Below are 13,245 nucleotides of genomic sequence, written 5' to 3'. Positions count from 1 at the left end.
ATCTAGGACCGAACGGAACTACAGCACCTATGATCGAGAATTGCTAGCTATATTCTGTGGCATTCAGCACTTCCGCCATTTTCTCGAAGGAAGACAGTTCACCATCTACACTGACCACAAGCCCTTAATATATGCTCTCCAACAACGACATGATCGTCAATCCCCGAGACAAATTCGACAGCTGGAATTTATAGGACAATTCTCCACCGACATTCGACATGTTCAAGGAGTAGATAATGTAGTTGCTGACTGCCTTTCCCGCACCGAACTAGACGCGGTAGCCGCAGCCGTTACAATTGATTTCGACCGCCTTGCTGATGCCCAAACTACCGATGATGACCTGCAACGAATTTTACGTGACCCAAACAGTTCCTTACGACTTCAACGTATTACTCCACCGGATAGCCAGCAGCCGCTGTACTGTTCTATACAAAATGAACGCATACGCGTGTATGTGCCAGCCGCTTTCCAGCGAGACATTTTTCGCAAATTTCATGACCAAGCACACCCAGGATACGCCGCAACGTTGCGGATGATTGCAGAGCGTTTCGTTTGGCACAACATGAACCGCCAAGTGAAGCATTGGGCTAGAGAATGCCTCCAGTGCCAACGAGCCAAAGTTGGACGACATACTCGGACACCGCTAGCACCACTAGGTATGCCTGACGATCGATTCACTCATATTCATTTAGACATTGTAGGACCCCTTCCACCGAGTCATGACTACCGATACCTTCTTACGATCATTGACCGTTTTACAAGGTGGCCAGAAGCTATCCCGATTAAGGAAATAACCGCCGAGACCGTGGCAAGCAAACTTCTGGAGGGTTGGATTTCCCGTTTTGGTGTTCCTGCGACGGTGACGACAGATCGAGGCCGCCAATTTGAAAGCCAACTTTTCCGACAGCTCAACGTCATGCTCGGCGTTCAGCACATTAAGACGACCGCTTACCACCCACAAGCAAATGGATGCATCGAGCGCTTCCATCGCACACTTAAGGCAGCCCTGATTGCCGCGGATGTGATTTCTTGGGTGGAAGCCCTCCCTCTGGTGTTACTCAGCCTCCGCAATACGTTCAAGCCGGATATCGCTTGCACCGCGTCCGAGATGGTCTTTGGTACGCCCGCCCGCCTCCCTGGACAGTTACTTGTCCCCAGCGAAAATAGACCAGACGAACATCTCTTCGTACAGCGATTACGCGACGTCATGAGGGCATTACGTCCACAACCAACAAGTGATCACTCAACTGCAGCTCGCACCGCCTACGTCCACCCAGATCTGCAAACCGCAACGCATGTGTTCGTTCGTGCAGACCAAGCGAAGCCCCCGCTAACGCCTCCCTATAGCGGACCGTACAAAGTGGTGGAGCGCCACGACAAGTTTTTGACCATAGACGTCAAGAATGTTCAGCAACGAGTCTCTATGGACAGACTTAAGCCAGCCTACGTTCCAGCATCCCACCATCTGTTGGAAGAACATTCTTACGCCAATCGTTTACAACTCCATGCCTTTCACCGTTCACAACCGCCGGGGTTGTTCACTGGGGGGGAGCCCTGTGCCGAATTGGCATTCGCCCCAGATCAGCGTCAGCTGATCGTATTGGCAACACCGCGGACCTCGTCGGTAGACGACAATAGACAGACCCCGGACATCGACGGGGGGGACTTGACAGTGACAGAGAGCGGCAAGAGAGAGTTTGCGATCCGCGATTACAACCCAATTCGTACGACCTAGACTTTAAGATGTTTTATGTAATATCACGTTTGTAGCTGTCTAATAAACAGTTAGTGTTGAATATTACATGAGTGGCTTATTCTCGACGCCTCCGCGGCATCCAAAGCCACATATTTTTATAATACAAATTGTGTTATATAGCCTTAGGGTGGGTCCTAGGAGCATCCTGCTGCAAAAAAACCTAATATTTTTGATTTTTTTTTCTAGGTCTGATGATATCGAACTTCTTCGCTTCATTTTCAAAGTCAAAAAATGGGGTTAATATGGAATATTTTTATAATACAAATTGTGTTATATAGCCTTAGGGTGGGTCCTAGGAGCATTTTGCTGCAAAAAAACCTAATATTTTTGATTTTTTTTTCTAGGTCTGATGATATCGAACTTCTTCGCTTCATTTTCAAAGTCAAAAAATGGGGTTAATATGGAATATTTTTATAAGACAAATTGTGTTATATAGGCTTAGGACGGGTCCTAGGAGCATCCTGCTGCAAAAAAACCTAATATTTTTGATTTTTTTTTTCTAGGTCTGATGATATTGAACTTCTTAGCTTCATTTTCAAAGTCAAAAAATGGGGTTAATATGGAATATTTTTATAATACAAATTGTGTTATATAGCCTTAGGCTGGGTCCTAGGAGCATTCTGCTACAAAAAAACCTAATATTTTTGATTTTTTTTTAGGTCTGATGATATCGAACTTCTGCGCTTCATTTTCAAAGTCAAAAAATGGGGTTAATATGGAATATTTTTATAATACAAATTGTGTTATATAGCCTTAGGGTGGGTCCTAGGAGCATTCTGCTGCAAAAAAACCTAATATTTTTGATTTTTTTTTCTAGGTCTGATGATATCGAACTTCTTCGCTTCATTTTCAAAGTCAAAAAATGGGGTTAGTATGGAATATTTTTATAATACAAATTGTGTTATATAGGCTTAGGACGGGTCCTAGGAGCATCCTGCTGCAAAAAAACCTAATATTTTTGATTTTTTTTTCTAGGTCTGATGATATCGAACTTCTTCGCTTCATTTTCAAAGTCAAAAAATGGGGCTAATATGAAATATTTTTATAATACAAATTCACCGGAAAATTTTGGAAAAAAAATTTTGTTAACTAAATCGGGGTTGCTCTACAACCCTACGTAATCTTCGAAAATCCGATCCGCAACCCTTTTTTTTTCCCCCCCTCCTCACAGGGGGGATCGAAAAGGGTTAAAATTTTAGCAGATGGGTCTGCGGGCGACCAGTCCTATAGCAAAGGAGTTAAAATTTGGATATCCCAAAGATGAGGATTTTTCCCCCCCTTTCAACCCCCTGGGGGGAAAAGGAAGTGGTGCCCCAAATGCTCCCCCCCAAACCCCTCCCACACCCCAAAGTACAAATTGATCGCATCAAGGTTTCTCAGGTCTCGGGCAATAAACTGTAGCCGCCTTACGCGCATGCGCAGAAAGTTGACCTTCGGGGGGGATGGTAGGTCAGTCATAGGGACCTCAAAGACCTTGAGAGGTCTTTTACCAAAGTTATATTGTGCCAGATACAAAAATTTTTGAAAAAGGGGGGAGGGGGGGGATGACCCCCTTTTCCCCCCCGGCCCCCCTCTGTGTGTCCCTCAAGTTTGGTGGTCCTAGCTCTACCCCCCTTTAAGTTATGGAGCCTCAAAGTGTTTGCCGCCCCCAGAAGGAAGGTTGCCGCCCCCCAATTTTGACGCCAATTTTTTTCTGGACACTATTCGGGCCCTTCTAACACCCCCCCAAGGGACAACGCGTGGAAATGATTTTAAAAAAGTTGCCACCCCTTGCCGCCCCCAACTGGGTGCCACCAACGGGTCTTCCCAAGATTCCCCCCCATGCCAAAGCCCATCCCGATCGGTCAAGGGGTTTCCGAGTTATGAGCTATAAACCGTTCGCGCATGCGCACAAAAATTCTTATTTTCGTTCGAACACAGTGCCCAAGTGGACACCGGTGCCGGGCTCAACTCGCCACCAAGTCATGACTCTGCCGAGATACAGGTATAAACATTTTTTGGGGGGGGGGGTGGGGGGAAAACTAAAGTCCTACGTAAAAAGTTTTTGGGGACCTTAGTATGACCCCCAAATTTGGTTAGAATCCCCCCATAAACCTGGGCACACCAGCCTGTCTAATTAAGGAAGCAAGTAGCATTTTCGGTAGTTTCAAACTTTGAACCTCCATAACTCCCGAACGGGTTGAGCCACCATCATGAAACTTGCAGGACATAATAAGACCCCCCTCCTGCATCGATTCCTGGCAACTGCGCAGAAGTGCAATGATGGGATGCGCAGAAAATTTATACATTCGCGAGGCCGAAATTCACGTTCCCTATTGACGGGGTGGAATCGTTATCATACAATGATAACGAATATTGGCGGCGTTCCCTGATAATACCATACATTGATTCACTCATTTCATCATTGAATATTCGATTCTCCCAAGAAAATACTCCGGCGTTTGCTTTAAGCAGGCTACATCCCTTGTATATGACAAAAACCAGCATTACAGACCTACACAAAAACGCAGAATCATTCCAAGAATTTTATAACCTGGATATCACCGGAGAACTGAACCTTTGGCATAATTTATGGGTGACGAAGGCTTTATCAGATGATCAATTAAGGGACATAGAAGTAGTTGATCTGTTCAACGAAGCCAACATTTTTCACCCTGCTGTCAGAAAGGCATTAATTATTTTAAGCACTATCCCATGCACCACAGCGACCGTAGAACGGTCCTTCAGTACGCTGCGAAGAGTTAAAACGTGGCTTAGAGGCACCATGGGTGAAGAAAGGCTTACGGGTTTATGTTTGATGAACGTACATCGTAATTATTTAAAAGACAACAGTGAGTTTATTGAAAAGACTGTCATAGACAAATTTTCGGCAAATCCGAGAAGATTACTGTTAAATTAATATATACATACATAATATATATATTATACATAATGTATAGTATAATTATGTATAATATTTTGTTTTGTGTCATCATCAAAATTAATGAATAAAAGTAAATTTTCATGATTTTTTGTTTCAATATACCCGACCGACGATCTTTTCGAAACAGGGGGCTGATTGTGTAACCATTTCGAACGTCGGTCGGTAAGATTTATACGTCATTTTGAAATTTGCTCCATATATTAAACTTCAAAAATGACGTATAATTCTTACCGACCGACGTTCAAAACGTTACACAATTACCCCCCAGGTATAAGCAGCCCCCTGCCTAAAGTGACCATACGTCCGTCATTGTGACGGACAGTCCGTCATTGAAGAAGTGGGTCCGTCATTAATATTTGTCCGTCAAAACGTCCGTATTTCAAGTATTTATGGATTTATACAAATTAATGATAAAATAGCTTGTTAAATGACCATTATATTATTGCACGGCGCTCACCCGCTATCAGGAACATTTATTTTATTCGATTTTACATTCGATTAATCATTCATTCTACTGCCCTGCATAATTTTACTTGAAATGTGGCGGCATCTAGCGGCAAGCTTTGAAAACTTGAATTTCTTCCATTAACTATTTGTAGTCATATTCTCGTGATTAATTGCGCAGTTTAGCGTTCTCCCGGTAGGAAAAACAAATGGGGTTAGGTAGAATGTTTTGTTTTGCCTTTGCGCCGCCGCATGCACATGATCATTAAGTGGAAATATTAACCGCTTTTAGTTTAGTTTCTTTTTGAAGTTCAAAATTAATTTTTAGTAATATCTTTGTATCTGTAACTGTTTGACTCTGCCCTGGTAAGTTGAAATATTTTATTTGAACACTTCTAAACTACAGGGGTGGGCATAAGTCACCTGGCAGCCTTGAAAACAGTTCATGCGTCAGACCCACCACTCTCGCTCGGATTTCAGGTGCGCGTAGCAACGCGGCCGGGTGAGCATAAGTTAGTATGCTTGTCGACCTCAAGCAAGACAGATCAAACCGGTTTTTTGCGTTGTTAGATTGTAATTTTTGAGTAAAATGGCACAAAACGTTCGAGTCAAGTTTTCATTATGAAAAGTACCTAATTATGAAAGCAGCCGATCCTTTTTTCGAGAGACAAATCTTGTGGAGTGATGAAGCACAATTCAAGGTTGATGGCAGGGTAAATAGGCATAACTGCGTTTATTGGGCCGATGCTCATCCTCATGAGATCCTCGAAAAGGAAGTGAATTCTCCTGGAGTTATGGTTTGGGCCGGAATGAATCATCGAGGGATAGTTGGCCCCTATTTCTTCGACGTGTCCGTTAATTCGGAAACTTACTTGGAGCTTTTACAAGAATTACGCGTCACCTTGGATGAGGACGACAGATTCGAAGGACGGAACATAATTTTGCAGCAGGATGGCGCCCCGCCGCATTTCAGCTTGGAGGTTCGCGCTTTCCTCAACGAGCACTTTCCAGGATGGATTGGTAGAGGTGGTTGCATTGGTTGGCCCCCAAGGTCTCCGGACCTCACAGCGATGGACTTTTCAATTTGGGGCCTAATGAAGAACCGGGTTTATACGCATCCGATAGCACATGTCGAAGATCTCAAACATTGGATAACAGTCGAGTTCGATATCATCAATGAAGACCTCGCGATGCTCGCCCGTATTGTTAATTCGATCGAAAAACGTTATTTGAAGTGTATCGAGATGAACGGTGACCATTTTCAACACCTATTATAAATATTTTTGTGTTATAATGAAATAAAACGAACGTTTCTTAAACTTGTGTTTCCGTTTTATAAAATTTCTTGAATTTTTGCAAATTTGCCAGGTGACTTATGCCCACCCCTGTATATAAATTATTACTAGTTTACTAGTGACAGTATAAGTACTTTAAGTACTTAATTTTCAAGACGTTTGGGCGTGGCACCTTAAAATTTTTCGCCTACGGCGCTTCTTTTGTCCGACATTGAGCCTCAAAAATTATGGTCACTTTACCCCTGCCCCCTCCTAGCTGAAATCCTGGGTACGCCCTTGTGTTGGCGACTAGGCCAGATATCTGTTTTGCAGTAAACTTGTGTAGTAGATTTCAATCAAAACCTTCACAACTACTTTGGCAAAAACTGAAAAGAATCTTGGGATATCTCCAAGGAACGGTAGAATATAAGTTATTTTATCCAAATGATGATAATAATCTGCTAGTTGGCTATGCAGATGCAGATTGGGCAGGTGATCTAGAAGGAAGAAAATCCACAACTGGATATCTATTCAAGATTTTTGGTTGTGTAGTATCTTGGACAACAAGAAAACAGTCAACTGTGGCGTTGTCATCTACTGAGGCAGAGTTTGTAGCATTGTGTGAAGCTGCAAAAGGAGTATAGTTGGTAAGTTTATTGGAGGATTTGAGTTTCCAAAAGACGGTTTTCACTATTTTTGAGGACAACCAATCTTGCATGCGACTGACAACCAAGTTTGAACATAAAAGGCTAAAACATGTAGATGTAAAGTTTAACTATATTAAAGACTTGATCACTGATAATGTACTTAATGTCATGTATGTAGACACAAATAATCAGGTTGCTGATGTATTAACAAAAAGTTTATCATGTAACTTGTTTTCTAAACATGAATGTATTCTGATTTGGTTTGTTTTAGCAAATAAGTTTTTTAAATTATTGTATTGAGGGGAAGTTTTGATCGTATGTCCAATACAATAATTGTATGTGAATTGGCAACAGTGTTGTAGCTGTCTTTTACAGTTATGACGTTTGGCGGCTCTCTCTTATTAGGTCTAGATTAGATTAGTTCAGTTGTTGTTAATTGCTTTTATTCACATGTTAATTGTACTATTATTTTTCACTGCACTTAACTAAATTAAACTTAGTTAATTCACTTTTTACTTAGTTTGGTTCCACACGCAACCTTTACAATAAAAGGTTGATTCTTCGATATAATTCGGAACTGGGCAGACACAAAAAGTTAATTTTGCTGTAGGATGTTAATCAGTTGGAAAATAAATTGTACGTTTGATAGATATATATATATATATACAGGGTGGACCATAAGTAATGGGACATAGAGCTACAGCATATTCTTGACATCAAAATAATACGATTTAGCTAAATTGTCCTATGCCGAAAGTTAGTATTAAGAAAGATACAGGGTGTGAAAGTTACATTTTAATTTTTGATTTTTTATCATATGTTCACGGTCTTTTGATATAAAGGACGGAAAATTTATATAGGGGGGTTTTGCCAGGCGGAAAATAAGATGCTTTTATCTATTTTGTAGTGGCCGATAGGGGGCGCTACCGGCAACCATTTCAGCTGCTTTAAAAGACTCAAACTTTTTTTTTTCAACTGGATCAGCGATACTACTTCAAAATATGATTCTAATAGGTATTCTACGTAAAAAAGGTATACTTGTTCTGGGTCTTAAATGTTGACCGTTTTCGAGATATTTACCATTTTGGTATTGCAAAGAGCAACTTTCAAATTAGTAAATTATTTTTTTTATCAAAGTAAGTTTTTATTTTGCCTATGTAGAACACCTGTTGTCCAAAAGAAACATTTTTTATTTCTAATTCTTTAATTTCTAGTGGTTTAAATTGTTTCATCATTCAGATAAAAAACTGAGAATACGAATGCGATTTATTATCTATTATTTTCGGTATTTTTGTTGTGTGATTTATCTAAAAGGTCTCCCAATTACTTTTTTTATGTTTTGTACGAATTACATAAATTTTCTTTCATCCTTAACTTTTTAATCTATTAGCATATGGATATGTATGCAATATTAAAATATTAATTATCTCGAAAACGGTCAACTTTTAGGACTCAGAACATGTATACCTTTTTTACTTAGAAACCTTATTAAAATCATATTTTAAAGTTGTATAGCCGGTTCACTTGTGTAAATAAAAGTTTGAGTCTTTTTAAGCAGCTGAAATGGTTGCCGGTAGCGCCCCCTATCGGCCACTACAAAATAGATAAAAGCATCCTATTTTCCGCCTAGCAAAACCCCCCTATATAAAATTTCAGTGCTTTATATGAATAGACCGTGAAGATATGATAAAAAATCAAAAATTTAAATTTAACTTTCACACCCTGTATCTATTTTAATATTAACTTTTGGCATAGGACAATTTAGCTAAATCGTATTATTTTGATGTCAAGAATATGCTGTAGCTCTATGTCCCATAACTTATGGTCCACCCTGTATATATAATATTTATTTCACAGTACCGCGGTACAGTAAAAAGGGCTATCGGCCGCGTGGCCTTTCTGCCCATGGTACATGCAAGAGAAAAAAATAAAATAAATTCTGCTCAACACACTTAATTAACATAACAATAATGTCTATATACACTAATATTTACATACATACAGATGTTTTTCACACTTAGTTGAAATGCTCCAACAGAGTGGAGTAAGGAAACGTGAAGCGGGATTGTCGAGTTGGTCTTTGAAGGGAAATAGGGTTTATTATGTTCCAGTTCTGGGGGTTGTTGTTCCATTTTGTCAGTAGTTGTGTTAGTCGTTCAGTAATTCTTGTCATTTTAGTTCGTTCGTACAAAAATTCATTGGATGGGTTGTGAAGCGGGTTTTGGGGGTGTCTGATTTTTGTTATGAGTCTAAGAGCAATTTGTTCTGTGACCTGTATGTGTTTTTTTGTCTTGTCAGTTGCATTTGCTCTTAGTATATGTCCATAATCAAGTAGAGGTCTGCATATAGATTTATATATTTTGGTTGCGGTCTTTGTACTTATTCCTTTGTCTTTGTATGTAAGTGTTCTGAAGTGTTTTGTTCTTTTTATGATTTCTTTTCTTACGTTTTGTGTATGTTTGGTAAATTTTAGTTTTTGGTCAAGTGTTATTCCTAAGTATTTTACGTCTGGTTTAGGAATAGTTTTGTTTCCGTCTGCTGTTATAGTAGGAGAGTTGTCTTTAATTTGGTGGTTTGTTAAAAGTAGCTGGTTTTTTGTGGCGTTTGGTGTCAGTCTCCATTTGTAGAACCACAGCATGGTCTTGTCTGTCAGTATTTGCAGCTTCTCTGCAGCTTTTGTTGTAGTTTTGTCATGCACCACTAGTGCAGTGTCATCAGCGTATTGTAGTATGTAAGCATGTTTGTTAATGTAATTTTTGTCATGTAATTCGTGGTTGTAAATGTCATGGCAATATATATTGTAAAGAAATGGCGATAGAGGAGACCCTTGTGGCAAACCTTGTTCAGGAGTGAAAGGAAAGGAAAGGGAGTTGTTTATGCGTATTTCTAGTTGTCTGCTTTCCAGTAAGTTTTTGATAATATATAGTAAATATTCCGGTGTATTCAGTTTGTGCAGTTTGTATAAGAGTCCTTTGTGCCATACGCTGTCAAAGGCTTTGTTTATGTCCATAAAGAGACATGCCGATTTCTTGTTTTCAAGGTGTGTTGTTTGTATGTTATTTGTCAGTATAAACAGCGGGTGTACAGTTGAATGTTTGGGCTTAAAACCGAACTGGTATGATGGTACGTGTTGTCCAATTAGTCGTTGTAATCTAGTTTTAATAATGTTTTCGTATATTTTGCTCAGTACTGGTAGTAATGTAATAGGTCTGTAATTTTGAGTCTCCGTATGGTCTAAACCGGTTTTTGGAATGGGTATTATTATACCCGTTTTCCAACTATTTGGCAGAGTATTAGTTCTAATGCATTTGTTGAATAAGCTTAGTAAGGTTTTGTGCGTTTGTGGAGTAAGGTTTTTTAGAACTTTGCTTTTAATATTGTCTTTGCCCGGTGCAGTGTTTTTGATTTGTGTCATTGCTTCGTCGAATTCTGTTTCTGTGATAAGTTCATTTGCAAAGTCTACATTAGTGTCAAAATAGTTGTTATACAAGTCATTTATTCTAGTCAAGTTTTGATGGTCAAAGTTAGGATGGGTAGAAAATGCGAAAGCCTTTTGAAAGTGCTGGGCGAATGCGTCCGCTTTTTCTTTGTCTGTGTACAGCTCTGTTCCATTTTCTTTTATGGTGCCGATGTTGTGGTTTTTTTTATATTGTGAAAGTTTTTTAATTTTTTGCCAGTACGTTTTGCCTGCGTCTTGTTCAATTTCTTGGCATGCTTCTAACCATTTGTCTTGTTTGTATTGGTCTATTAGTGTTTTGACGTTTCTGTTGAGTTCGTTTAAGTTTATTTTCAATTCGTTATCCTGCGTGAGTGAGTATAGTCTGTACAGTTCCCTTTTGCGTTTAATTAGTCTTAAAATGAATTTGGGCAAAGTATGTTGGTAGAAACTGTTTTTTGTGCGAGGTGAAAACTTTTCTATGGCTATTGTTAGTTGTTTCTGTATGTTTTCCAAGGAACAAGTTTCCGCATTTGATTGAATATAGTCATGTACGTATTGTTTTACTTTTTGTACGTCTGTTTTATTTAAGTTTAGTTTTTGAGTGTTAGTTGATGGAGTCAACGGTTGTGTTTGTTGAAGGTCTAGGTCAAATGTTATAGCCAAGTGGTCTGACCCGAGTTCGTTTGTCAGATTTACATTATTTATCACATTAGCCAGATTGGCTGTGTGAAGTAATAAGTCCGGAGTTGAGTCCGGATTTCCTGGCATTAAAAATGTTGGTGGTGTTTGCTTCTTTATAAAGTCTGAGTTGTCCAGAAATTTATTGAGTTGAGTCGTCTTGTTTCGATTGAGGTTGAAGTCTCCAATAAGGATAGAATATTTGTAAAGGCAAGCTTTGGTTAGTATGTTTTGTTCTATGTTGGAGTGTGGATGAATGTATACTAAAAAAACATGAATAAGGTCTTGTTGATAGGGAATGGTAAAGTGGAGGCAGTCGTTTAATGGATTGTTAAGGGATGGTGGATTTGCTCTCCCTAATTTAACTTTAGGTCTGAGTAGTACCGTAGCACCTCCTCTAGCGTTTTGAGCTATATTGCCATGTTTACAGATATATAGCCAGTCTCTGTATGTCGTAATTTGTCCCGGTTTGGTTTTGGTCTCTACGAACATGCAGCCGTCAGCGTCGTTTTGTTCTATGTAATTATAAATAAGATGTTTTTTGTGATTTAATCCGTTGATGTTGGCGTATATAAGTTTTAGATTGAATGTTCTATATTAGTAATTGTTTGTCTTAGTTGGTCAAGGGGTTCAGTCTGGGAGGTTCTGTCGGGCGATAACATATCAATCATCAAAATATACATATGGTTTCCGAAGAAGACCACTGAAGTGTCCACATTGAAATCTTCAATAAATCGCTTACGCAGTTTCTTGATTAGTTCTTCTCTGTTATTGTTCTCTGTCTTGTTTAGTTGGTGTTTGTATTTGTTTATTATGTGGTCGTGTGTTGTAATAGGTGTATGAACTCGGCTGTGTGCTGTGATTGAATTGGACACTTCAGCTGTCCTTTTATTAAGACATTTCACCTTCACGTTCGGAATACCTTCAATGGGAGCAGTGGGTCGTTTGGGACACTTCATGCTCCAGGCAGCATGATCGTCCGAGTTGCAGGTTGCACACCTGACTGGTAGAGGAGAAGTGCACGCACTCGTTGGATGAGTGCCCTGGCATCTGTTGCACTTCAAAGGCTTCCTGCAATCCTCCGAACGGTGGTCGTAAGCGTTACATTTGCTGCAGGGAGCAGGAATAGGTGGTGGAGGTTTGCTTTCTATTATCCTGAAGATGCGCCCCAGAAAGTGCACAAACCTATTTGCCATCAGACGCTCGTATGTTGAATGGTCTCCAGTTATCAGTCGTATCATAAGCGTGGGCGCCCCTCTTTGTCCCGATATGATTCTTTTACAGAATCTTATTTGAGGGTAAATACTCTTCAAGTGGTCAGAAAACATCTCGTCCGTAATGTCAAAATCGACACCCGTGGCGACCGCAGAATACGATGGTGTGATGTTCCGGTTGGTGGTTGTTGTTGGTGATGACGTATTGTTGCTTTTTTGGACTTTGAACGATGTTATTATGCCACGTTGTTTGAGAAGCTCAAGAGATTTGGTTGTTGTTTCCTCATCGTTGGTTTTAATAAGGAAATTCGATTCTTGTTTTATTATAATGTCCTTGTTAGATTTGTTGATTTCTTCCCATTTGACGGCAAGTTGCACTCTCGTTAGAGTTGGTGGTGAGGTGACGTAAAACGCCAATTTAAATGTTGGGTTCCTAAATAGGTTGTTGGTCATAACAATTGATGAAGGAGGGGGTGAAGTTTGAGTGGAGGTTTTTTCCCTGTTGGTTGTAGCTCGTGTTGCAGGTTTTTCTAAAGCCGGTCTTTTAAGGTCCTGAGTAGGGGTTGTAGGGTTTGACGATGAGGGGGTAGAGTTTGGTTTCCTCCCCCTTTTTTTAGTTTTCGGCTTTGTAAAGCCATCGTCCTGGGAGACCAAGTCCGACTCGGACTGCGAACTCCCAGGGTACATGCTATTTTTGCACGAACCCTGTATATCCCGACAGTGCCGTGTTCAAATAGTTAGAATTCCTTTCTATTGCTAAGCAGATATCAGTAAAAAAAAATTGTTTTGATTCGCTCGCACTAGCACGTCCGTTCACTATCAATGCAGCGACAAGACAATGACTGATTGCTGGTCGGGTTCAATTCCAAT

General features: G+C 40.0%; 2 protein-coding genes across 2 annotated transcripts; one reads left to right on the top strand and one right to left on the bottom strand.

The window, feature by feature from the left end:
* The first annotated feature begins 5,761 nt into the window (after positions 1 to 5,761).
* On the top strand, positions 5,762 to 6,400 carry LOC145739698 (uncharacterized). The gene has a single exon (XM_081994995.1). The coding sequence runs from the start codon at positions 5,762 to 5,764 to the stop codon at positions 6,398 to 6,400; it is 639 nt and encodes a 212-aa protein (XP_081851121.1).
* Positions 6,176 to 12,780, bottom strand: LOC145739697 (uncharacterized; the record flags this gene model as incomplete). Its single annotated transcript, XM_081994994.1, has 1 exon — positions 6,176 to 12,780. A coding segment is annotated over one exon (1,041 nt), but the record flags the coding sequence as incomplete, so codon positions are not given.
* Between the last annotated feature and the right edge of the window lie 465 nt (positions 12,781 to 13,245).

This window comes from Ips typographus, unplaced genomic scaffold, assembly GCF_016097725.1.
Source record: "Ips typographus isolate SLU unplaced genomic scaffold, UJ_Ityp_2.0 IpsContig34, whole genome shotgun sequence".
Classification (NCBI taxonomy): domain Eukaryota; kingdom Metazoa; phylum Arthropoda; class Insecta; order Coleoptera; family Curculionidae; genus Ips; species Ips typographus.
The sequence above is the reverse complement of the archived record's forward strand: the minus strand, read 5'-3'. Positions and strand labels throughout refer to the sequence as shown.

Excerpts from the sequence above, each read along its gene's own strand:
- LOC145739698 (XM_081994995.1), top strand. The coding sequence starts at position 5,762 with ATGAAAGCAGCCGATCCTTTTTTCGAGAGACAAATCTTGTGGAGTGAT.